Source organism: Pristiophorus japonicus, chromosome 3, assembly GCF_044704955.1.
Source record: "Pristiophorus japonicus isolate sPriJap1 chromosome 3, sPriJap1.hap1, whole genome shotgun sequence".
Classification (NCBI taxonomy): domain Eukaryota; kingdom Metazoa; phylum Chordata; class Chondrichthyes; family Pristiophoridae; genus Pristiophorus; species Pristiophorus japonicus.
The window spans coordinates 108,268,902-108,296,084 of NC_091979.1; the positions used below are offsets into that span (position 1 = coordinate 108,268,902).

General features: G+C 42.4%; 1 protein-coding gene across 8 annotated transcripts in view; it reads left to right on the plus strand.

The window, feature by feature from the left end:
• Positions 1-27,183, plus strand: part of tlk1a (tousled-like kinase 1a) — a 319,969-nt gene that overhangs the window by 158,441 nt on the left and 134,345 nt on the right. For 5 of the 8 annotated variants that reach the window (XM_070875656.1, XM_070875658.1, XM_070875659.1 and 2 more), the window contains 2 exons: positions 2,031-2,102; positions 11,623-11,700. In XM_070875656.1, coding sequence (XP_070731757.1) covers positions 2,031-2,102; positions 11,623-11,700 — 150 coding nt within the window. The remainder of the gene's footprint in view (positions 1-2,030; positions 2,103-11,622; positions 11,701-27,183) is intronic. The other 3 variants (XM_070875660.1, XM_070875661.1, XM_070875662.1) reach the window with 1 other exon arrangement.

A 27,183-nucleotide genomic window follows, 5' to 3' on the forward strand; every position in this document is an offset into this window, starting at 1 on the left:
GATTGGAGGGTAGCTAATGTAACCCCACTTTTTAAAAAATGAGGGAGAGAGAAAACAGGGAATTATAGACCGGTTAACCCGACATCGGTAGTGGGGGAAAATGTTGGAATCAATTATTAAAGATGTAATAGCAGCGCATTTGGAAAGCAGTGACTGAATCGGTCCAAGTAAGCATCGATTTATGAAAAGGAAATCATGTTTGACAAATCTTCTAGAATTTTTTGAGGATGTAACTAGTAGAGTTATCAAGGAAGAACCAGTGGATGTGGTGTATTTGGACTTTCAAAAGGCTTTTGACAAGGTCCCACACACGAGATTAGTGTGCAAAATTAAGGCACATGGTATTGAGGGTAATGTATTGACGTGGATAGAGAACTGGTTGGCAGACAGGAAACAAAGAGTAGGAATAAACGGGTCCTTTTCACAATGGCAGGCAGTGACTAGTAGGGTACCACAAGGTTCAGTGCTGGGACCCCAGCTATTTACAATATACATTAATGATTTAGACAAGGGAATTGAATGTAATATCTCCAGGTTTGCAGATGACACTGAGCTGTGAGGAGGATGCTAAGAGGCTGCAGGGTGATTTGGACAGGTTAGGTGAGTGGGCAAATGCATGGCAGATGCAGTATAACGTAGGTAAATGTGAGGTTATCCACTTTGGTGGCAAAAACAGGAAGGCAGAATATTATCTGAATGATGACTGATTAGGAAAAGGGGAGGTGCAACGAGACCTGGGTGTCATGATACATCAGTCATTGAAACTTGGCATGCAGGTACAGTAGGCGGTGAAGAAGGCAAATGGCATGTTGGCCTTCATAGCAAGAGGATTTGAGTATAGGAGCATGGAGATCTTACTGCAGTTGTACAGGGTCTTGGTGAGGCCACACCTTGAATATTGTGTACAGTTTTGGTCTCCTAATCTGAGGAAGGACATTCTTGCTATTGAGGGAGTGCACCGAAGGTTCACCAGACTGATTTACGGGATAGCAGGACTGACATATGAAGAAAGACTGGATCGACTAGGCTTATATTCACTGGAATTTAGAAGAATGAGAGAAACATATAAAATTCTGATGGGATTGGACAGGTTAGATGCAGGAAGAATGTTCCCGATGTTGGGGAAGTCCAGAACCAGGGGTCATAGTCTTAAGGATAAGGGGTAAGCCATTTAGGACCGAGATGAGGAGAAACTTCTTCACTCAGAATTGTGAACCTTGGAATTCTTTACCACAAAGTTGTTGAGGCCAGTTCGTTAGATATATTCAAAAGAGAGTTTGATTTGGCCCTTGCAGCTAAAGGGATCAAGGGGTATGGAGAAAAAGCAGGAATGGGGTACTGAAGTTGCATGATCAGCCATGATCATATTGAATGGTGGTGCAGGCTCGAAGGGCCGAATGGCCTACTCCTGCACCTATTTTCTATGTTTGTATGTAAGCTGTAAGCCTGCATCCAGATAGAAAAGTGTGAGGTAGCCGAGAGCCGAGAGGAAACTCCCTACCCCTTACATGGTTGGGGTTTTTAGCCCTTTTAGTTTTGGACCACATCTTCTGGATTGATTGACACCCCATTTGTTTTCTTTGTGTCTTTCATGTAGCCAAGATAAATAGATCTCCAGCCGATCTAGAGCCAGGTTCTGCAAGTTGCTATGATGATCTGTTCTCTGTGTCTTTAACCAGGTGTAATTTAACGGTTCTTTTTATTTGAGCCTGTGTGGAGCCGATTTTCCATTTATGTAACTTTTATTTCTTGTATATTTTACTAGTGTGTAGAGAGAAAATCTGTATCAGTATGTTTCTAAACACCATAACTAATAATTCCAGTTTAATGTCAATGAGGTGAATGTGATATTAAACTTCTGACCACAAATTTGGTGGTAACCATATCAGTCACTAAAACTAGTAAAATACTAAAACTTATACAAAGTTAGTGATTAGAACATAAAACATTTTCAAAATATGCATAACTGGGTAAATTCTCACTTTAAATCCTGTTTCCATTTAATTTTTGCTGTTTACTTTTCAAAACAGGCTTTAACAAATAATGAATGTTCTAACCACAGTTTTGGAAGTCTTGGATCATTAAGTGACAAAGAGTCAGAGGTATGTATGGAGTTTAATTTTAGCTATACTTTTTCTTCGTTTAGAAGATACTACACTTATGTGGTTTGTAGTATTGGAATTCACATTTAACTTTGAAAAGTGGCATTGCACCATGCTTATAACAGTATAACAGTATTTTGATTAATATCAAACCGGAAAATAACATCTTCCAATCTAGAGAGAAGTACTTCAGTTAGGTTTCTTCACTGCTTTTAAGTATCCAGTTATAGCTTATTCAGATGGTTTTGTATTCGCAACACGCTGATACTCAACAGTAAAATATTTTTATAGGGTTTGACTTTACAGTATATTACATGATTTAGTACTTCCTTGCTCGCCTCCTCTTGTGTATATCTCTCTCTGGTTCCTCATTATGTTTTTGGTTCTTTTTACTTTACAATATTTGTCTTTTCTTCTGTTCTCCATTATAAACATGAACAGAGTTGAAGAATTGTGTTGATAAATATTCAGGTTTGAATTGGGTCCTCTTGGCAACTACGGGACATTTGTACAGTCCAAGTCCCTCTCGGTTTTACTCCTAGTATTTTTAAATCCACTGGCAGAAGAGTTTTTTGTTTACTAGACTGCTGTTTTTAATATATCTTCCCAATAAAGCATGGCTTGTCCAGTCTCCATTAGCTTCTCTGGATGGAATAGCAGGCAGAAAAGCTTTGAATTTGACAACTAAACTGGAAGCAATACTTACTGGAAATTCCTTGTACCACAGACCAACAAAATTATGTTCTTGGCGCACTCTCAAAGACAGTCCTTCTCTTTGTCTCCTTGAAGATACTCCCCGCCATTGATTCTGTGGTACTAATCTGTTGTAGCACCATCTTAGAACAATTCTTTTAGTGCTGCCCAGTACCCCCATCTCTGATCTTAATTGGTGCTGGGCCTTTTGTTTTTTTTTTCCTTAGCCAATTTTCTTGAAGATGCTGATTCTTTGCTGGGGTTTAGGTGATGGTTTCCCTCCTGTACCTCACTCAAGTGGCTATTATTTATGCATGCACATTGACCGTGGGCGATGACAAACTCACATGCATCAAAGCTGAGCTTGATCCTTTCTTCACCTAATATCTGACTTGCAGCAGGGGTTTCTGGACAGGCATCATAACTCTGGTTGCGATAATGCTGATAAGTGTAATACATCTACTACCACCTCAGCTGAGATTATCTAGTACATTGGTTCTCAAATTGTTTTGATTGGAGGGCCCCTTTTCAAATCGATTGGTAATCACAGCTAAATTATACTATATAATGCTCATAATATGAAAGTGCTGCATGTAAAGTGTTTTAATAATGCTTTTAAGAAAAAAGGTATTTAATACAGATATCAGTGAGATAGGTGTGCCTGCTTCTCACGCCAGTTCTCAGTACTCCACAGCAACAGATGTCCACTATTAGCCACTTAGTGCTAGACTATTTTTAAAGCCGTCAGCAGGCTGGCCAAGGTGATGAGGGCACGAGCATCCATGCACATGCTGAGATGCTGTTGGAAGCATGACTCACTGCCATACTGTCCCATTGGCATATTCTGTAAAAGCTGCACTCTGGGATTGTATATGTTTGTGTGAACATGTTCAGGCATGTGTTTGACGGGCGCCACAGGCACTCTGATCACGTGTCAGAAGGATGGCACAGGATTGCGGTGCCAGAGAGAGGAATTGCTTGACAGGCAGGGAACGCTCATGACAAAGTGAGTGAGAATTGTGGGCCTGTGAGGAGGCAGGCCCAACCATTGAGAATAATTCACAAGAACCAAATCAATGTCTGTTTTATAAAGAGGAGCAGGCTTGAAATTATCTCTGGCCATTTTCAGTTGCAGACCCCAGTTTGAGAAACACTGATCTAGCAAAATAGGATGAATCTGGGAACTTCCTGGTCTATGTGGTGGAGCTACTCACTAAATTAAATACAGCTATTGATACGCAGTTTTTACTCTTCTAAATTAGTATTATGGCTGAAATGGCAGTATGGATTTCAGGTTCTCTTTGCATTATTTTCAGAAACCATGTTAGTATTGACGAGCATAATGTGCCCTTTTTAGCTCCAAGCATGATTTCGGGGTTCTACCTAGGCATAATTCCTCTGTTGTCAGATTTTGGACCCGAATTGATGAGCTTTAATCCTGTGGATTGCTCTCATTTCCAGAAATCCTGGTCCATGTATGTAACCACTTCAATATTTTGCACTTCTTGCATTTGAGTATTAATGTACAAACCTTTGTCTAGCCACTTGGTATCTACCATGACTTCTTGCTATTAATGCATTCCAAGATGGCCCCTCTATGCGAGGAGGAGCCCCTTCTACACTTCCGCCTTCAGAGTTCACATTTGGAAATTTGCTACAAACTACAAGCACCAATTGTACCTGCCGTGCCTCGATTGGACCTTTGCCAGGATCCTCTGTGCACACCACAGTTGCTCAACTACTTTTGGCATAACTCCATGGCTCTCATTGGTGCCAGTGACTGGGTATGAGATTGATAATCCAGTGCCATTCATTTTCAAGAATAGTTGATTTGGCAAGTGAGTTGTTGTGTAGTCCTTACTAGATTCTGAACTCCGTGGCCATTGTCTTTTTGATTGTCGACCTGTATGTGTTGAGAGATCTGTGCAGCTGTCATGTTTTGGATTTGACTAGATGGAATATTAGTATAATATGTTAGAAATGCTATTAAGTTAAATTTAACTCAACAAATTTTCAACGCTGGGAATTGTGAATTAGGATTGAAACAGGATCTCTGAACCAGCATGCTCCAGGCGATGAAAATTAGTTTGGACGTGCGCAACCATTCTGGTTGAGTCAAATAAAATTGTTCGCTATTGACGATAGTGTAGACATTTTTTTTGTTTTGTGCTATTACGTGAAACATTGTAGGGCATGTTTTTAATACTGCCTGGAATTGCTACTTTTGTCAGTCACGTGTATTCTGCAGAACAAACCAGTTTCTTGATTTGTCATCAACTTCCTCTTACCAGAGTAGATCAGTTCTGCCTATTAAAAGATTGAAAGAGCACATATAGGGGCACATGCAAGTTCAGAGTCCAATCTGTATGTAAAGGGGAACATATTGTTACATCCCTGATTTACACTATTGCATCTAAATACATATTGATAGTGTTTACCAACACCAAATTGTAAGGGACATGGGATCCACTTAGGGGAGCAATTGGTCAGCGACATTTCTACAACAGACCCAAATTTGTAACAGTAACTTTCAGGCCATTCGTAAGCATCAGTTTTATTTACCAGAAATGACCCACTAAGCATTGCATTATGAATAATTTTAGATAATTTTTGTTTTAAGACCATTTACCATTTATTTTACTGGATAAAATTATTTGTAGGCTAGCACCAGCAACTGTAATAATTTTCCAATTAGTATTTTTTTTGCCAGTACATTTCCCAATGTTTGGGAAAGATCTTTGCAAGCCAATGGGATTTGAAGCTGTTTCACTGGCAGTATCTAGGTGAGTTGGAGCGCATAAGCCATTTAATTTGCTGGCAACTTGAAGTCCATGGAATTGAAGGCATATTATTGACCTGGTTAGGAAATTGGCTGAGCGACAGGAGAGAGAGATTAGGGATAATGGGCAGGTACTCTAATTGGCAGGAGGTGACGAATGGTGACCCGCAGGGATCTGTGTTGGGGCCGCAATTTTTCTCACTATTTACGACTTCAATGATGGCATAGAAAGCCACATATTCAAACTTGCTGATTAGACAAAGATAGGCAGCATTGCAGGCAGTGTAGATGAAAGCATAACATTACAATGGGATATTGATAGATTAAGTGAATGGGTAAAACGAACTGTGGCAAATGAAAGAAAGGTTTGCATTGATATAGCGCCTTTCACGACCACCAGGCATCTCAAAGTGCATTACAGTCAATGAAGTACTTTTGGAGTGTAGACATTGTTGTAATGTGGGAAACGCTCAGCCAATTTGCACACAGCAAACTCCCACAAACAGCACTGTGATAATGACCAGATAATCTGTTTTTGTTATATTGATTGACAGATAAATCTGCCAGAATGCTGGGGATAACTCCCCTGCTCTTCTTTGAAATAGTGGCATGGCATCTTTAATGTCCACCTGAGAGAACAGATGGAGCCTCGGTTTAAAGTCTCATCCAAAAGACAATTTCAAATGAATTTCAATGTAGACAAAAACATGTTTGTTCGTTCCAAGATGTGAGCCTTGATGGCAATGGCAGCATTTATTGCCCATCCCTAATTGCCCTTGAGAATGTGGTAGTGAGCTGCTGCCTTGAACCGCTGCAGTCCTTGTGCTGAAGGTATCCCCATAGTGCTGTTAAGGCATTGTACTGTTATGGAGGGAGTTCCAGGATTTTGACCCAGCAACGACGATATATTTCCAAATCAGGATGGTGTGTAACTTGGAGGGGAACTCTGAGATGATGGTGCTCCCATGCGCCTGCTGCCCTTGTCCTTCTCGGTGGTAAAGGTCGTGGGTTTGGGAGGTGCTGCCGAAGAAGCCATTCTGAGTTGCTGCAGTGCATCTTATAGATAGTACACATTGCAGTCACGGTGTGCTGGTGGTGGAGGGAATGAATATTAAAGGTGGTGGATGGGGTGCCAATTAAGCAGGCTGCCTTGTCCTGGATGGTGTCGAGCTTTTTGAGTGTTGGAGCTGCACTCATCCAGGCAAATGGAGAGTATTCTATCACACATCTGACTTGCACCTTATAGATGGTGGAAAGGCTTTGGGGAGTCAGGCAATGAGACACTTGTCGCAGAATACCCAGCCTCTAACCCGCTCTTGTTGCCACAGTATTTATGTGGCTGGTCCAGTTAAGTTTCTGGTCAATGGTGACCCCCAGGATGCTGGTGGTGGGGAATTCGGTAATGTTAATGCCGTTGAGTATCGAGGGGAGGTGATTAGACTCTCGCTTCTTGGAGATGGTCATTTCCTGGCATTTATGTGGTGCGAATGTAACTTGACACTTATCAGCCCAAACCTGAATGTCATCCAGGTCTTGCTGCATGCGGGCATGGACTGCTTAATTTTCTGAGAAGTTGCGATTGGAACTGAACACAGTGCAATCATCAGCCAACATCCCCATTTCTGACTATGATGGATGTGGCAGGACTACAGAGCTTTGATGAAGCAGCTGAAGCTGGTTGGGTCTAGGACACTGCCCTGAGGAACTCCTGCAGCGATGTCCTGGGGCTGGGATGATTGACCTCCAACAAACACAACCATCTTCCTTTGTGCTAGGTATGACTCCAGCCAGAGGAGAGTTTTTTTTCCCCAGATTCCCATTGACCTCAATTTTGCTGGGCTCCTTGATGCCTCACTCTGTTAAATGCTGCCTTGATGTTCAGGGCTGTCACTCTCACCTCACCTGTGGAATTCAGCTCTTTTGTCCATGTTTGAACGAAGGCTGTAATGAGTTCTGGAGCCGAGTGATCCTGGTAGAACCTAAACTGAGCAGCAGTGAGCAGGTTATTGGTGAGTAAATGCCACTTGATAGCACTGTCAGCAATTCCTTCCATCACTTTAGGTCCAAAATGGAGGTACCATCCAGGTATTCAAAAAGCTCGACACCATCCAGGACAAGGCAGCCTGCTTGGATTGACACCCCATCCATTGAGAGTAGACTGATGGGGATTTATTGGCTGGATTGGATTGTCCTGCTTTTTGTGGGCAGGACATACCAGGGCAGTTTTCTACATTGTTGGTTAGATGCCAGTGCTGTAGCTGTACTGGAACAGCTTGGCTAAAGGCATGGCTAGTTCTGGAGCTCAACTCCAGCACGACAGCTGGGATGTTATCGGGGCTCACAGCCTTTGCTGTATCCAGTGCGTACAGCTGCTTCCTGATATCGCGTGGAGTGAATCAAATTGGATGAAGGCTGGCTCCTTTGATGGTGGGGACCTCAGGAGGAGGCCAATGTGAACCATCCACTCGGTACTTCTGGCTGAAGAATGGTTGCAAACGCTTCAGCCTTATCTTTTACTCTTGTGTTCTGGGCTCTGCCATCATTGAGGATGGGGATATTCATGGAGCCACCTCCTCTCGTTCGTTGTTTAATTGTCCACCACCATTCACAACTGGATGTGCCAGGACTGCAGAGCTTTGATCTGATCCATTGATTGTGGGATTGCTTACCTCTGTGTATAGCTTGCTGCTTTCGATGCTTGGCATGCATATAGTCCTGTGTTGCAGTTTTCCCAGGTTGGTACCTCCATTTTGGACCTAAAAAGGATGGAGCAGGGTATTTTCTAAATGGTGACAAGCTCAAAACCGTGGCAGTCCAAAGAGATTTGGGGGTCCAGGTACATAGATCATTAAAATGTCATAAACAGGTGCAGAAAATAATCAAAAAGTCTAATGGAATGCTACTCTTTATATCTAGAGGACTAGAATACAAGGTGGTAGAGGTTATGTTGCAGCTATACAAAGCCCTGGTTAGACCACACCTGGAGTACAGTGAGCAGTTCTGGGCACCACACCTTAGGAAGGATATATTGTCCTTGGAGGGAATGCAGCATGGATTTACCAGAATAATACCTGGTCTTCAAGGGTTAAGTTACAAGGAGAAATTACACAAATTAGAGCTGTATTCCCTAGAATTTAGAAGGCTAAAGGGTGATTTTGATCGAAGTTTTCAAGGTATTAAGGGGAACAGACACGGTAGATAGAGAGAAACTATTTCTGCTGGTTGGGGAGTCTAGGACTAGGGGGGGAATAGTTTTTTTAAAAAAAATTAGAGCTAGACCATTTAGGAGTGAAATTAAGAAACACTTCTACACACAGGTGGTAGAAGTTCTCTACACACAAAGGTAGTAGAAGTTTGGAACTACCTTCCGCAAATGGCATTTATGCTAGTTCAGTTAATTTTAAATCTGAGATAGATGAGAGTTTTGTTAACGAATGGTATTGAGGGATTATGGGCCAAGAGTTAGGCCACAGATCAACCATGATCTCGAATGGCGGAACAGGCACAAGGGACTGAATGGCTTACTCCTGGTTCTATGTTCCTAACTCTGGTCTTTGGCAGCTTCACTGTCCAACAATGTTTATATTAAGGACATAAGCAAATTCAGAGCAAGAAAAGGCTATTTGACCCATCAAACTTGCTCCATCTAGAGCCTATGTTTGATTATTTTATCATGAACATCTCTCCCACGTCAAATGTTGATCCCCTTTTTTGGGAAAACACTAAACTCCTTTCCCTATCTCCTTGAGACAAAAATGAAGCAGTGTTAATGGGCTCAATTTTCCCCAGTGATTTGTGCCATTTTTTTTGAGCAGGCTGCTCTTTTTGGCCTAAGTTGAAAAACCAGTTTCCTCAATCAATTTGCACCAGTATAACTCGGTTAGTTACGATTTTTTTAGGTCAGTTTTTTTTTCAGCCAAAGGAGGCGTAACCAGCCATTTCTGGCCATTTAGGGAAGTTTGGCCAGCTGAGAGTTGCTCCAGTTGTGCTTAGGCCAGCGTATGTGGCCTTTGCAGAAAAACCTTCTGGAGAGTTAAGGAAATCGGCGCAGCAGATGCCCGAACACACTAAAAGGATTGAAAAACACACAGCAGCAACTTGCCTCCAACCCCACCCGAAGGCTGTCTGGTCCCATTCTCGGTCCCCGGTTCTCTCTCTCTCTCTAAATATATCTGGGGACCGAGGAGGCAAGCCCTTCGGGTGGGATTGGAGGTAAGTTGCTGTTATGTGTTTTTAAATTCTTTTAATGTGTTGGGAGCTGGCTGTATGCTTCACTTTGCAGCCTCAGCTCACATTGTGTCCCTGGTTGCCATGGCAGCCAGCCCGATCTTTTTGGCGCAGATCAAGGCTCCACCCCCAAAACTAAAGGTCGGGTTACGCCACGCCAAAATGAAGAAATCTAATGGGGAAACTTAGAAATTTTTTTTGCCGTATTTGGGCCCCAAAAATTCAGGCTTAACTCAAGCACGCCAAAAAATTGCTTTGGGGAAAATTGAGCCCTATATCTCTATAGAGTCTCAGTCTCTTTGAATAGATATCAGTCTGGTTCCTTTTCAAGATGTAATCGACTTGCTACTTTGAGTTTTGTCCATTATCTTTTTTGTCTGGGTAGAAGAAAGTGTTATTTTCTAATCTTTAATTGTGAAGCAACACTGCTATTTATAGGTGCGGCTTAAAGCCATGTACTTTGATGGTGTGCACTGCCTTCAGTATCTTTGCTACATTTATATTAATGGCTTCCCACTAATGGTCGCCGTGCCATTAGATACAAACACCTGATATTAAATCCAATAAGTTGAAAATTTGAGCTGGTGAAGTGTCAAATCACCCGGAAGAATTTAAATGCAGCACTGTAGCTAAAAATGTGAAAACATACTGGACAAATGCAGTGAGTATACCAAGAAAAACTTTTTTTCTAAATACAATTAGTTATTGTCACCTCTTGTGTAGAACAGCCTTAAAATATGTTAGTGTTAATGGTGATGCTACGTGCCTGGACTATGCATTTTTCGAGAGAGCTCTGTTCAACAGAATCTAAATATTTTTCATGCAATTTTCCCCTATTATTTGCACACCTGTTTTAGTCAGTCATTCTTTTATGGCACTATTTGTTTTTTTAATGTTTTTCAAACCATTGTAATTTGATTAATAATGGAGCCTCATTTAAAGCATATATTTATCATTATTTAAAAATTTTACAATACTAGCTGCATGATGGAAGATAGCTTGTATTGGTTCATAAGTCAGGCCTCAAGTCACTTGTATACTAAGTTTATTGTCACTAATATATATGTGAATAGTAATGGATTTCTCAGTTTTATAGGGCTTTATAGTTTGAATGGAACGTGATATGTTTATATTCAGGATACTCTCTTTTACCCCCCCCCCCCCCCACATGAATCACTAGTCAGTATTAATCTAATGTACTTTGGAGCCAAAGCCTTATTGATAATGTGATACTCAAAAGCTTACAAAGATGGTAGCTTAGGCTGTTATCTCTGTGTTTGAGAAGTACGCCCTTACAGGCACAGGTCTCTGATGGGCTGCTCTTGCACTCCACCTAGCAATAAGTTACATAGTTGTATTAGCTGAGTCCTGAGAACTGAACACTAGTTTATCCACCCTTGTTAGGGAATTAGGTAGTACGATGCAATTGCTGAGGAATATACAGGGGAAGGTTATTTTATTTGTAGATGGGAATAACATTTTAAGCCATGGCAAATAACACTCATTTAACAAACAACTTGATCAAGTGCCAAAATTAAAAACTCATAATAGTACCTTCTGCAGAAACCCACTATTTACATCAGAAATAGACTTAACATATTGAAATGTTAAATGTTCATTTTCTTGCATTATTAGTGTTTTTGCTTCAGATCACTGGTCATTTGAGAATATTGTGTTCTATGGCCATATCAGAAAATAGTGTTTTTCCTTCATTATTGGGAAATAGTCAAAACACATTCTGTGGCCTTAAAACAATTTTGCATCTTTCTTTTCATGTTTGACTCTTGATAAATTTGCCTTATGGTTGTTTTTTCTCTCTAGTCACTCTCCAGTCCAGAATCTTGCTTACTTGCGCAAGTCCAACCACAAAGACGACGTAAAAAAACCAGCAATGACAGTGTATGTTACCTTTGACCTTCCTCTCTGCACAAGCTAATCACTGGATGCATCAGAAATATTAATTTTGTTTATTCACTAGGCTTTCTTTAAGTTCATATAGCATATCATCTACATAAAGTTTTAAAATGCCGTTGGCAAATATTTTAGTTATTGCTATGGATACTTCAGAAACTAAGTTACTGTACATATTTACTCCCTGAAAGCCTCAAAACTTGGGACACCATTTTGTTTTGTTCCCAAACAAATGGGTTTCAGAACTTGGCCAGTTTCCAGTACACGATAATCCCATCTCCAGCAGCATATTGCTCTCTAAATTTGGAAGAAAGTTTGTTTTATTTTTGATTCGGTTTTTATTTGTGAAAATCAGATTGAAATGCATTTTTGAGTGGGGTGGGGGGGGATGTTGTGGCATGTTAGCATTGTCCCAACAGTAATTCTGAAAGATGTTAATGCGTAGTTTGTACTTGAGGTGCACTGTGCATATATGTGTATTACATCTTTTTAAGCTGAAATTTAATTGTAGTTTGTAAAATATAAATTTACTCTTCAGCTATCTTTTGGAAACTTTGGCTCGAACAAATGAGTATTTTCTTCAAATATGTAATAAGGAAACACTGGAAATTTGAAGTGGAAACTACATGCTGGAACTGTATTGGCGTTGCATTGCCTGCTGGTCAGAGAAGAGAGAGGTTAAGATGCCAACAAAACATTTAACTTGAATAGATGCTGATGAACCAACTGTTTATTTCCAGCATTTTCTTAATTTAAAAAAATACAGGGCCGGCTTTTGTTTCGCCAGTGTTCTGACACACTGGCCAACTTATGGCTTCCATTTTCAGCACCCTATTTATCACTCAAGGCAAATCGTGTTTAACTAACTTGATTCAGTTTTTAATGAGGCAACAGAGAGGGTTGATGAGGGCAATGCGGTTGATGATGTGTACATGGACTTCCAAAAGACAGTTGATAAAGTGCCACATAATAGGCTTGCTAGCAAAGTTGAAGCCCATGGAGTAAAACGGACAGTGGCAGCATGGATACGAAATTGGCTAAGTGACAGGAAACAGAAAATAGTGGTGAACAGTTGTTTATCGGACTGGAGGAAAGTACACAGTAGTGTTCCCCAGGGACCACTGCTTCTCTTGATATAAATGACTTAGACTTGGGTGTACAGGGTGCAATTTCAAAATTTGCAGGTGACACAAAACTTGGAAATATAGTGAACAGTGAGGAGGGTAGTGATGGACTTCAAGAGGACACAGACATACTGGTAGAATGGGCGTACACGTGGCAGATGAAATTTAAAGCAGAAAAATGTGAATTGATGCATTTTGCTAGGAAGAACAAGGAGAGGCAATATAAACTAAAGGGTGCAATTCTACGCAGGTACATGAACAGAAACCTGGGAGTATATGTGCACAAATCGTTGAAGATGGTCGGGCAGGTTGAGAAAGCGTTTAAAAAAAAAAGCATACGGGATCCTGGGCTTTATAAATAGAGGCATAGGGTACAAAAGCAAGGAAGTTATGATGAATCTTTTATAAAACACTGGTTCAGCCTCAACTGGAGTATTGTGTTGCATTCTGGGCACCGCACTTTGGGAAGGATGTGAAGGCCTTAGAGAGACAACTGACTGCATAGAAGTATGCAAAACTGTCTTGGTGAGAACTGGGAGCTGTTTGCGTTTCTCTTGGCTGAGAATTATTCTTTTTAACCAGGGAGACCAAAAAGAAGGGGAAAAATTTTGTTTAAAAGTGCAGAGGGAAGGTATTTAGAACATTATTGTGGGGTGGGGAAATGCATTTAATTATTGCTTCCCTTTTTTTTTCTACTTTTAAAATCTATTGATTATAATTAAAAAGATATATTTTTTGACATTGCATTAGGTCATGATAACCATATATCCCTTAATTTATTATTTTTACCATGATAACCATATGGCCCTTAATGCATTATTTTTACCTGTGCACCGAATGGGGGTAAAGATAGACAAATCATTAAAAGTAGTGACAGGTTAATAAGGCCATTTTAAAAAAAAAAGCAAACCAAGCACGAGTTTAGAAACATAGAAAATAGGTGCTGGAGTAGGCCATCCGGCCCTTCGAGCCTGCACCGCCATTCAATATCATGGCTGATCATTCTCAGTACCCCTTTCCTGTTTTCTCTCCATATCCCTTGATCCCCTTAGCCGTAAGGGCCATATCTAACTCCCTCTTGAATATATTCAATGAACTGGCATCAACAACTCTGCGGCAGGGAATTCCATAGGTTAACAACTCTCTGAGTGAAGAAGCTTCTCCTCATCTCAGTCCGAAATGGCCTACCCCTTATCCTAAGACTATGTTCCCTGGTTCTGGATTTCCCCAACATCGGGAACATTCTTCCCGCATCGAACCTGTCCAGTCCCGTCAGAATCTTGTAAGTTTCTATGAGATCCCCTCTGATCCTTCTAAACTCCAGTGTATAAAGGCCCAGTTGATCCAGTCTATCCTCATATGTCAGTCCCGCCATCCCGGGAATCAGTCCGGAGAACCTTCGCTGCACTCCCTCAATAGCAAGAACGTCCTTCCTCAGATTAGGAGACCAAAACTGAACACAATATTCCAGGTGCGGCCTCACCAAGGCCCTGTACAACTGCAGTAAGACCTCCCTGCTCCTATACACAAATCCCCTAGCTATGAAAGCCAACATACCATTTACCACCTTCACCGCCTGCTGTACCTGCATGCCCACTTTCAGTGACTGATGAACCATGACACCCAGGTCTCGTTGCACCTCCCCTTTTCCTAATCTGCCGCCATCCAGATAATATTCTGCCTTCATGTTTTTGTCCCCAAAATGGATAAACTCACATTTATCCACATTATACTGCATCTGCCATGCATTTGCCCACTCACCTAACCTGTCCAAGTCACCCTGCAGCCTCTTAGCATCCTCCTCAGCTCACACCGCCACCCAGTTTAGTGTCATCAGCAAACTTGGAGATGTTACACTCAATTCCTTCATCTAAATCGTTAATGTATATTGTAAAGAGCTGGGGTCCCCAGCACTGAGCCCTGCGGCACTCCACTCGTCACTGCCTGCCATTCTGAAAAGGACCTGTTTATTCCGACTCTCTGCTTCCTGTCTGCCAACCAGTTCTCTATCCATGTCAGTACATTACCCCCAATACCATGTGCTTTGATTTTGCATACCAATCTCTTGTGCGGGACCTTGTCAAAAGCCAAATACACCACATCCACTGGTTCTCCCTTGTCCACTCTGCTAGTTACATCCTCAAAAAATTCCAGAAGATTCGTCGAGCATGATTTCCCTTTCATAAATCCATACTGACTTGGTCCGATCCTGTCACTGGTTTCCAAATGCGCTGCTATTTCATCCTTAATGATTGATGCCAACATTTTCCCCACTACTGATGTCAGGCTAACCGGTCTATAATTACCCGTTTTGTCTCTCCCTCCTTTTTTTAAAAAGCGGTGTTACATTAGCTATCCTCCAGTCCATAGGAACTGATCCAGAGTCGATAGACTGTTGGAAAATGATCACCAATGCATCCACTATTTCTCGGGCCACTTCCTTAAGTCCTCTGGGATGCAGACTATCAGGCCCCAGGGATTTATCAGCCTTCAATCCCATCAATTTCACTAACACAATTTCCCACCTAATAAGAATATCCTTCAGTTCCTCCTTCTCACTAGACCCACTGTCCCCTAGTACATTCGAAAGGTTATTTGTGTCTTCCTTCGTGAAGACAGAACCAAAGTAATTGTTCAATTGGTCTGCCATTTCTTTGTTCCCATTATAAATTCACCTGAATCCGACTGCAAGGGACCTACGTTTGTCTTCACTAATCTTTTTCTCTTCACATATTTATAGAAGCTTTTGCAGTCAAGCTTCCCCTCGTACTATATTTCCCCCCTCTTAATTAAACCCTTAGTCCTCCTCTGTTTTTCTCCAAGTCCTCAGGTTTGTTGCTTTTTCGAGCCAATTTTTATGCCTCTTCTTTGGCTTTAACACTATCCTTAATTTCCCTTGTTAGCCATGGTTGAGCCACCTTCTCCGTTTTATTTTTACTCCATACAGAGATGTACAATTGCTGAAGTTCATCCATGTGATTTTTAAATATTTGCCATTGCTTATCCACTGTCATCCCTTTAAGTATCCTTTGCCAGTCTATTCTAGCAAATCACGCCTGATACTGTTGAAGTTACCTTTCCTTAAGTTCAGGACTCTAGTTTCCGAATTAACTGTGTTACTCTCCATCTTAATAAAGAATTCTACCATATTATGGTCACTCTTCTCCAAGGGGCCTCGCACAACAAGATTGCTAATTAGTCCCTTCTCATTACACATCACCCAGTCTCGGATGGCTAGCTCTCTAGTTGGTTCCTTGACATATTGGTCCAGAAAACCATCCCTAATACACTCCAGGAAATCCTCTTCCACCGCATTGTTACCAGTTTGGTTAGCCCAATCAATATGTAGATTAAAGTCGCCCATGATAACTGCTGTACCTTTATTGCACACATCCCTTATTTCTTGTTTGATGCTGTCCCCAACCTCACTACTACTGTTTGGTGGTCTGTACACGACTCCCACTAACATTTTCTGCCTTTTGGAATTCCGCAGCTCCACCCATACCGATTCCACATCATCCAGGCTAATGTCCCTCCTTACTATTGCATTAATTTCCTCTTTAACCAGTAACGCCACCCCGCCTCCTTTTCCTCTCTGCCTATCCTTCCTAAATGTTGAATATCCCTGGATGTTGAGTTCCCAACCTTGGTCACCCTGGAGCCATGTTTCTGTGATGCTAATTACATCATATTCGTTAACTGCTGTCTGCGCAGTTAATTTGTCCACCTTATTCTGAATACTCCTCGCATTGAGGCACAGAGCCTTCATGCTTGTCTTTTTAACACGCTTTGCCCCTTTAGAATTTTTCTGTAATGTGGCCCTTTTTGTTTTTTGCCTTGGGTTTCTCTGGCCTCCACTTTTACTATTCTTCTTTCTGCCTCCATTTTATTTCCCTCTGTCTCCCTGCATAGGTTCCCATCCCCCTGCCATATTAGTTTAACTCCTCCCCAACAGCACTTGCAAACACTCCCCTTAGAACATTGGTTCTGGTCCTGCCCAGGTGCAGACCTGGTTTTCTATGTTTCTATTTCTAGAGGGATAGAATTTAAAAGTGGGGAAGTCATATTAAACTTGTATTGAACCTTGGTTAGACTGCACTTGGAGTACTGTTCATAGTTATGGTCTCCATATTATAAGGATATAGAGGCACTGGAGAAGGTGCAAAAAATATTTACAAGGATGATAGATAACCAATCGGGAAAGACTGAACAGGCTGGGACTCTTTTCTCTAGAAAAGAGAAGGCGGAGAGATGACCTGATGGAGGTCTTTAAAATCATGTAGAGGTTCGATAGGGTAGACATAGAGAAGATGTTTCTACCTGTAGGGTGTTCAAAAACTAGGACATAAATACAAGATAGTCACTAATAAATCCAATAAAAACGTCTTTACCCAGAGAGTGGTTAGAATGAGGAACTCACTACAAGGAGCAGTTGAGGCGAATACCATAGATTCATTTAAGGGGAAGCTAAATAAGCACATGAGTGAGAAAAAAATGTTGATGGGTTAGATAAAGTAGGATTGGAGGAGGTCCTGTGGAACATATAAAACACCGGCTTGGACCTGTTGGGCCAAATGGCCTGTTTCTGTGCTATACATTCTATGTAAATGCGTATAATTTTATGTATGTAAGAGCTTCCCTGTAATCAGATTTGTTACTCTGAATATATGGTCTTCTGATAGCCAGTGTACTAGTTGTTTCCAATAGTTTGCTGATGTATGATAAACAGTCTGCTGCACCTGATGCCAGGCTTTCCCCCTCCCCCCACCCATAGAATACACACTCCGCAGCTTGGCCTACCTGCCTCTAGATGGCCCCTGCCTATTGAGCCCTAGTTTGTCTGTCCTTGGTACCGAGCTGTAGCTCAGTATATGACTACTATTTGCTGTGTGCTCTGGGCTTCAAAAAAGGTTAATAGTGTAAATCAGTTTTTTTTAAAAACATGTATAATATATGAGAGAAAGAGGAAAGTGAGGGAAGAAGCAACCTCATGGAAAGGGAGTCGGTCAGATGTAGAGAGAAATGACAAAAGAGAATAAAAGAGAAAGTGAAAGAGAGAGTATATTAAGAAAAGGATTAAAAAAATGCTTACTGGAGATTTGAAGATTGTTTTGAAGAATCTCATCTGTGCTTGTTTACTTTCTCTCATCAGCTTGGTTCCTGCTAATCACGCTACTATTATTGTATTGTCATGTGGTTAGCATGCTGAAAAGTATTCTGCCGTGTTCACCAGATCCTTCACAATTGTTTCTTGGGAGCTTCTCCAAATTTAAAATCAGATAAATTGTCATTATCTCCTTGCGTTTTGGCCAAGATCATCTCGTCGATCTAATAGTCAAAGGTTATGTTGATTAGTTTTTCAGCCAAGCATTCCATGAAAGTATTTCAAACTTTTTTAACAAGTCGGCGTGGTCCCAGCCTGCAAGACAATCATTGAGGGAGCAGCGCATGTTGCTGCAGGAGGGCGACGACTGATTGCAGTGCGGGCAGGTACAGCAGGAGCAGCGAGATCGGGGCGAAGGAGTGGCAAGAGTTCGTAGAGGGATGTGATGAGGGCCCAGGGGCAGCCACGGGCTAGCCCACAGTGTGATATGTGTGCGCACTAAGTCCGTGCAGAAAAACTGATCTCCAGTCGTCTTGCTTAATCCTTGCCACTGGACCAAGACCTAGCTCTGTCAAGCCTGTGTGGTGGCTGGGGTGCAAACGTTTTTTAAAAAAAAAAATTTTAAAAAAAATAAATCCATGCACGGGCGTCTTCCACCCTTCAGGATATAGTTCGAGATCTGGGATATCATTAAAACACCTGTGAACTCATTCGTTTTTGGCATGGATGCAAGTCATCCTTATTTCGAGGGACTACCTATGATGATGACAGTGTGCTTATTTATTGCTACCTGCTTGTTTCTGTTTAGTGTATATTTGACCTTTACAGCTCTGCATCTCAACATTTGCATCTGGCCCAAGGACTTTCCCCACTACCCATAATCAACCTCACTTGTTGAATCCAGCCTTGGATCAGGTTTTACCCTTCACTTCTTGAGACTTGACTTTGTGCTGCTTCCTACTACTAACCTGAGCCCTGTCAGGAGTAGAAGAAAAAGTCCAGGTCAGGCAAAGAGTGCATTCGAGTTGAAAGGATGTTAAATGTATCAAGATACTTTTCCAGCAGCGTAGCACTGAAAGAATAAATAGGAAGGTTGTTCGAAGATTGAAGGATAAATGTTGTGAGTAATTGAAGATGAAGTGAATAATAAAATTAATTTATTTGCTTAAAGTATTAAGGAGAAAAATACTGCCTTGTTATTTCCACTATTGTATATCCTAGAAGGTTTTAAATTCATGTGGAAGAGCACTTGACAAGCTAGACTCACAAGGAGACAAAAGAAATCCCCATGGCCAAATGCCATATATCCTGGGATTTGAAGACTAGGCAGGAATTTTGTGGGACTTGAGCTACAGCCAAAGAAATCAGTGGGTACTGGAGAGATTCTGAGGGATTGGAAGAAAACCTAGTACCTCTGTTTTAAAAATGGGGGAAATCTTGACCCAAACATCTACAGGCATCTATTAACCGAAGATCATTATAAATGGAAATGATTCGAAGGGGTAGACTGGAAGTGTGCTTGTGTAACAAGAGCATAAAATGAAATGGATAGCATTGATTAGAAGGGAATGATGCTGCCTAATAAACCTCCATAAATAAGGTAGATTGTGAACTCCTCTGGAAAGTCTCACATGAAATGCTTTTAATAAAACCTAAACACCATGGGAATCTGGGGTAAAATGTGGAACTGGCTGACAGGTTGGATTTGATTTTTTTTTAAAGAGGAAATGTGTACTCTTGAGGTGTGCAGTCAGGCTAGGAGAGGAAATGTTGATTTAGAGTCGTCATCATCATAGGCAGTCCCTCGAAATCGAGGGAAATTTGCTTCCACTCCTGAAGTGAGTTTTTTGGTGGCTGAACAGTCCAATACGAGAGCCACAGACTCACAGGTGGGACAGATAGTCATTGAGGGAAGGGGTGGGTGGGGCTGGTTTGCTGCACGCTCTTTCCGCTGTCTGCATGCTCTCGGTATTGAGACTCGAGGCCCTCTCGGATGCACTTCCTCCACTTAGGGCGGTCTTGGGACAGGGGCTCCCAGGTGTCAGTGGGGATGTCGCACTTTATCAGGGAGGTTTTGAGGGTGTCCTTGTAGCGTTTCCGCTGCCCACTTTTGGCTCGTTTACCGTGAGGGAGCTTCGTGTAGAGCACTTGCTTTGGGAGTCTCGTGTCTGGCATGCGAACTATGTGGCCTGCCCAGCGGAGCTGATTGAGTGTGGTCAGTGCTTCAATGCTGGGGATGTTGGCCTGGTCGAGGACGCTGATGTTGGTGCGCCTATCCTCCCAGGGAATTTGTAGGATCTTGCGGAGACATCGTTGGTGATATTTCTCCAGCAACTTGAAGTGTCTACTGTACATGGTCCATGTCTCTGAGCCATACAGGAGGGCAGGTATTATTACAGCCCTGTAGACCATGAGCTTGGTGGCAGTTTTGAGGGCCTGATCTTCAAACACTCTTCCGGCGGCTGAAGGCTGCACTGGCGCATTTGAGGCGGTGTTGGATCGCGTCGTCGATGCCTGCTCTTGTTGATAGGAGGCTCCCAAAATATGGGAAGTGGTCCATGGTGTTCAGGGCCGTGCCGTAGATCTTGATGACTGGGGGGCAGTGCTGTGCGGTGAGGACAGGCTGGTGGGAGGACCTTTGTCTTACGGATGTTTAGCGTAAGGCCCATGCTTTCGTACGCCTCAGTAAATATGTCGACTATGTCCTGGAGTGCAGCTACTGTATGTGGCAGGCGTTGTCCGCTTACAGTAGCTCGATGACAGAGGTTGGGGTGACCTTGGATCTGGCCTGGAGACGGCGCAGGTTGAACAGGTTCCCACTGGTTCTGTAGTTTAGTTCCACTCCAGCGGGGAGCTTGTTGACTGAGGTGGAGCATGGAGGCGAGAAAGATTGAGAAGAGGGTTGGGGCGATGACTCAGCCCCGTTTGACCCCGGTCCGGATGTGGATTGGGTCTGTGATGGATCCGTTGGTAAGGATCAGTTGGTAAGTACAGCAGGGTCAGTGCTGGTACCCCTGCCCTTGTTTCTTATCTATTGCAGATCAGTTGTAAGTTTGTTACATTTGTATGACCATAAAATAGGGAGAACAGTAGGGACAGAGGATGAAGTTAATGACTTACAGAAGGATTTAGATCAATTATTCAATTGAGCAATTAAATGGCATGTAGAAATTAATAAACTGTATTGAATACTAGATAAAATAACGAGCAAATTTTGTCCAGAACTGGGACAGCTCTGCTTGTGTTGAAATTCACTGCTCCCTTGAACAAAAAGTTAGCATGCAAGTAAAGGAAATGGAATGTTAGCCTTTATTGCAAAGGAGATGGAGTATAAAAGTAGGGAAGTCCTGCTACAAATGTGCAGCATGTTGGTGAGACCACACCTGCAGTGCTGTGTACAGTTTTGGTCTTATTTCAGTAGGGATATATTTACATTGGAGGCAGTTCAGGGAAGGTTCATGAGGTTGATTCCTGAGATGAAAGGGTTGTCATATGAGGAAAGGTTGAGCAGGTTGGACTTATACATTTCAATAAGATCATCTCTTATTAAAATGAGTATATGATTCTGAGGGAGTTTGACAGAGGTAGATGCAAAGAGTATGTTTCCCCTTGTGAGGGGGAATCTAGAACTAGGGGTCATAGTTTCAGAAGAAGGGGTCGCCTATTTAAAACGGAAATGAGGAATTTCTTCTCTGAGGCACGTGAATTTTTGGAATTCTCTACCCCAGAGGGCTGTGGAGGCTGGGTCATTGAATATATTTAAGGTGCAGATGGACAGATTTTTGAAAGATAAGGGAGTCAAGGATTATGGGGAGAGGGTGGGGAAGTAAAGTTGAGGCCATGATCAGATCAGCCATGATCTTATTGAATTGCGGAGCAAGCTCGAGGGGCTAGATGGCCGACTCCTGCTCCTATTTCTTATGTTATGTTCTATGCCCCTGGCCCCTTTTCAAATTACCTCAGATGACATCGGTCAAATCAGCAGGTCTTCAGTGCTGCATACATCAGATCACTGATACCTTGCTTGCAAGATGTAATGACTTTATTAGCCTTCTGAAGGAAGTCAACCATCAGCAGGGTCTCTTCCAACTATCTGCAATTTTTCCTGCTGGTCACGTTTCCAAGAGTGCAGGTTCTCATTGACAGACCACATGTCAAATGGGCTCCTTTCATAAGTGTTATTGCATTTGATGGGTTCTATTAAATTAATGCGTGCACGTGGCCATCAATGTCACATCATGCAGGTTGATGTCGGGTGCCCTGGAAACTGCCATGACACATTAATCCCGCTAAAGTTTTAAACCTGTGCTTCCCCTTGGGACTGAATGGATTAGGGAGAACCACTGGATGTGGTGTATTTGGATTTTCAGAAGTAATTCGATATGGTGCTACACAAGAGGTTATTAAACAAAATTAGGGTTCATGGGACTGGAGCTAATATACTAGCATGGATTGAGAACTGGTTAACGGACAGAAAACAGAGTAGGAATAAACATGTCATTTTTGGGTTGTAAGGCTGTAACTAATGGAGGTACTGCAAGGATCAGTGCTTGGACCTCAGCTATTAACATATTATGTCAATGATTTGGATGAGAGAACCAAATGTAATATATTCAAGTTTGCTGATGATACAACACTAAGTGGGAATGTAAGTTGTGAGGATGCAGCAGAGGCTTCAAGGGGATATAGACACACTACGTGAGTGGGCAAGAACTTGGCAAATGGAATATAATGTGAAGTTATCCACTTTGGTGGGAAAAATAAAAAAGCAGCGTATTTTTTAAATGGTGAGAGATTAGGAAATGTTGGTGTTCAGGGGGATCTGTGTGTCCTTGTACACAAATCACTGAAAGTTAACATGCAGGTACAGCAAGCAATTAAGAAAACAAATGGTACGTTGGCCTTAATTCCAAGAGGATTTGCATATAAGAGTAAAGACATCTTACTGCAATTATATAGGACCATGGGTCATACCACACCTGGCGTAGTTTTGGTCTCCTTACATAAGGAAGTGTTTGACAAATTTGCTGGAATTCTTTGAGGATGTAACAAACATGTTGGATAAAGGGTGTTGTGTCTCATAAAGCAATGTGATTGAGTACTGTAGACTTGAATAAGTGTGACCTTAGTGTCTCTATTCTGACTCGAGTGCTGGCACAGCGTGGGAGGCCTGCTTATATGCAGTGCTCCCAAGGGATGCTGGGATCCCTTGGGTCCAACAGATGCACCCTCTGCTGGCGGTAGAATGCTGGTTACAAGGTGTTGCATACATAACAAAGGGGATGTGGTGTATTTGGACTTCCAGAAGGCATTTGACAAGGTGCCACATAAAAGGTTACTGCACAAGATAAAAGTTCACGGGATTGGGGGTAATATATTAGGCAGATAGAAGATTGGCTAACTAACAGAAAACAGAGAGTCGGGATAAATGGTTAATTCTCGGGTTAGCAATCAGTAACTAGTGGGGTGCCGCTGGGACCCCAACTATTTACAATCGATATTAATGACTTGGAAGAAAGGACAGAGTGTAAGTAGCCAAGTTTGTTGACGATACAAAGATGGGAGGAAAAGCAATGTGTGAGGAGGACGCACAAAATCTGCAAAAGGACATAAACAGGCTAAGTGAGTAGGCAAAAATTTGGCAGATGGAGTATAATGTTGGAAAGTGAGAGGTTATGCACTTTAGCAGAAAAAAAATCAGCAAGTTATTATTTAAATGGAGAAAAATTGCAAAGTGCTGCAGTACAAACCGGAAGGTCTGCACCTGGGCAGGACCGGAACCAATGTCCTAGGGGGAGTGTTTGCTAGTGCTGTTGGGGAAGAGTTAAACGAACATGGCAGGGGGATGAGAACCTATGCAGGGAGACAGAGGGAAATAAAATGGAGGCAGAAGCAAAAGAGAGAAAGGAGAATAGTAAAAGTGAAGGGCAGAGAAACCCAAGGCAAAAAACAAAAAGGGCCACATTACAGAAAAATTCTAAAGGGGCAAAGCGTGTTTAAAAAGACAAGCATGAAGGCTCTGTGCCTCAATGCGAGGAGTATTCAGAATAAAGTGGACGAATTAACTGCGCAGACAGCAGTTAACAGATATGATGTAATTGGCATCACAGAGACATGGCTCCAGGGTGACCAAGGCTGGGAACTCAACATCCAGGGATATTCAACATTTAGGAAGGATAGGCAGAGAGGAAAAGAGGGTGCGGTGGCGTTGCTGGTTAAAGAGGAAATTAATGCAATAGTAAGGAGGGACATTAGCTTGGATGATGTGGAATCGGTATGGGTGGAGCTGCGGAATTCCAATGGGCAGAAAACGTTAGTGGGAGTCGTGTACAGACCACCAAACAGTAGTAGTGAGGTTGGGGACAGCATCAAACAAGAAATAAGGGATGTGTGCAATAAAGGTACAGCAGTTATCATGGGCGACTTTAATCTACATATTGATTGGGCTAACCAAACTGGTAACAATGCGGTGGAAGAGGATTTCCTGGAGTATATTAGGGATGGTTTTCTGGACCAATATGTCGAGGAACCAACTAGAGAGCTAGCCATCCGAGACTGGGTGTTGTGTAATGAGAGAGGACTAATTAGCAGTCTTGTGCGAGGCCCCTTGGGGAAGAGTGACCATAATATGGTAGAATCCTTTATTAAGATGGAGAGTGACACAGTTAATTCGGAAACTAGGGTCCTGAACTTGAGGAAAGGTAACTTCAACGGTATGAGGCGTGATTTTCCTAGAATAGACTGTCAAAGGATACTTAAAGGGTTGACGGTGGATAAGCAATGGCAAACATTTAAAGATCACATGGATGAACTTCAGCAATTGTACATCCCTGTCTGGAGTAAAAATAAAACGGGGAAGGTGGCTCAACCGTGGCTAACGAGGGAAATTAAGGAAGTGTTAAAGCCAAGGAAGAGGCATAAAAATTGGCTAGAAAAAGCAACAAACCTGAGGACTAGGAGAAATTTAGAATTCAACAGAGGAGGACTAAGGGTTTAATTAAGAGGGGGAAAATAAAGTACGAGAGGAAGCTTGCAGGGAACATAAAAACTGACTGCAAAAACTTCGATAAATATGTGAAGAGAAAAAGATTAGTGAAGGGAAAAAGATTAGTGAAGACAAACGTAGGTCCCTTGCAGTTGGATTCAGGTGAATGTATAATGGGGAACAAAGAAATGGCAGACCAATTGAACAAATACTTCGGTTCTGTCTTCACAAAGGAAGACACAAATAACCTTCCGAATGTACTAGAGGATCGTGGGTCTAGTGAGAAGGAGGAACTGAAGGATATCCTTATTAGGTGGGAAATTGTGTTAGGGAAGTTGATGGGATGGAAGGCTGATAAATCCCGGGGGCCTGATAGTCTGCATCCCAGAGTACTTAAGGAAGTGGCCCTAGAAATAGTGGATGCATTGGTGATCATTTTCCAACAGTCTATCGACTCTGGATCAGTTCATATGGATTAGAGAGTCGCTAATGTAACACCACTTTTTTTTTTAAAAAAGGACGGAGAGAGAAAACGGGTAATTATAGACCGGTTAGCCTGACATCAGTAGTGAGGAAAATGTTGGAATCAATTATTAAAGATGAAATAGCAGCGCATTTGGAAAGCAGTGACAGGATCGGACCAAGTCAGCATGGATTTATGAAGGGGAAATCATGCTTGACGAATTTTCTGGAATTTTTTGAGGATGTAACTAGCAGAGTGGACAACGGAGAACCAGTGGATGTGATGTATTTGGACTTTCAAAAGGCTTTTGACAAGGTCCTGCACAAGAGATTGGTGTGGAAAATCAAGGCGCATGGTATTGGGGCTAATGTACTGACGTGGATAGAGAACTGGTTGGCAGACAGGAAGCAGAGAGTCGGGATAAACGGGTCCTTTTCAGAATAGCAGGCAGTGACTAGCGGAGTGCCGCAGGGTTCAGTGCTGGGGACCCCAGCTCTTTACAATATACATCAATGATTTAGATGAAGGAATTGAATGTAATATCTCTAAGTTTGCAGATGACACTAAACTGGGTGGCGGTGTGAGCTTGTGAGGAGGACGCTAAGAGGCTGCAGGGTGGCTTGGACAGGTTAGGTGAGTGGGCAAATGCTTGGCAAGATGCAGTATAATGTGGATAAATGTGAAGTTATCCATTTTGGGGGCAAAAACTCGAAGGCAGAATATTATCTGAATGACGGCAGATTAGGAAAAGGGGAGGTGCAACAAGACCTGGGTGCCATGGTTCATCAGTCACTGAAAGTTGGCATGCGGGTACAGCTGGCGGTGAAGGCGGCAAATGGTATGTTGGCCTTCATAGCTAGGGGCTTTGAGTATAGGAGCAGGGAGGTCTTACTGCTGTTGTACAGGGCCTTGGCGAGGCATCACCTGGAATATTGTGTTCAGTTTTGGTGGTCTAATCTGAGGAAGGATGTTCTTGCTATTGAGGGAGTGCAGCGAAGGTTCACCAGACTGATTCCCGGGATGGCTGGACTGTCACATGAGGAGAAACTGGATCAACTGGGCCTTTATTCACTGGAGTTTAGAAGGATGAGAGGGGATCTCATAGAAAGGTATAAGATTCTGACGGGACTGGACAGGTTAGATGCGGGAAGAATGTTCCCAAAGTTGTGGAAGTCCAGAACCAGAGGACGTAATCTTCGGATAAGGTGTAGGCCATTTAGGACTGAGATGAGGAGAAACTTCTTCACTGAGTTGTTAACCTATGGAATTCACTGCCGCAGAGAGTTGTTGATGCCAGTTCATTGGATATATTCAAGAGGGAGTTAGATATGGCCCTTACAGCTAAGGGGATCAAGGGGTATGGAGGGAAAGCAGAAAGGGGTACGGAGGGAAAGCAGAAAGGGGTACTGAGGGAATGATCAGCCATGATCTTATTGAATGGCGGTGCAGGCTTGAATGGCTGAATGGCCTACCCCTGCACCTATTTTCTATGTTTCTATATTTCTATGACCTGTGGGTACTTGTGCATGAAACACACAAGGTTAGTATGCAGGTACAGCAAGTGATCAGGAAGGCCAATGGAATCTTGACCTTTATTGCAAAGGAGATGGAGTATTAAGGCAGGGAAGTCTTGCTACAGTTATACAGGGTGAGGCCACACCTGGAATACTGTGTACAGTTTTGGTTTCCATATTTACAAAAGGATGTACTTGCTTTGGAGGCAGTTCAGAGAGGGTTCACTAGGTTGATTCCAGAGATGAGGGGGTTGACTTATGAGGAAAGGTTGAGTAGGTTG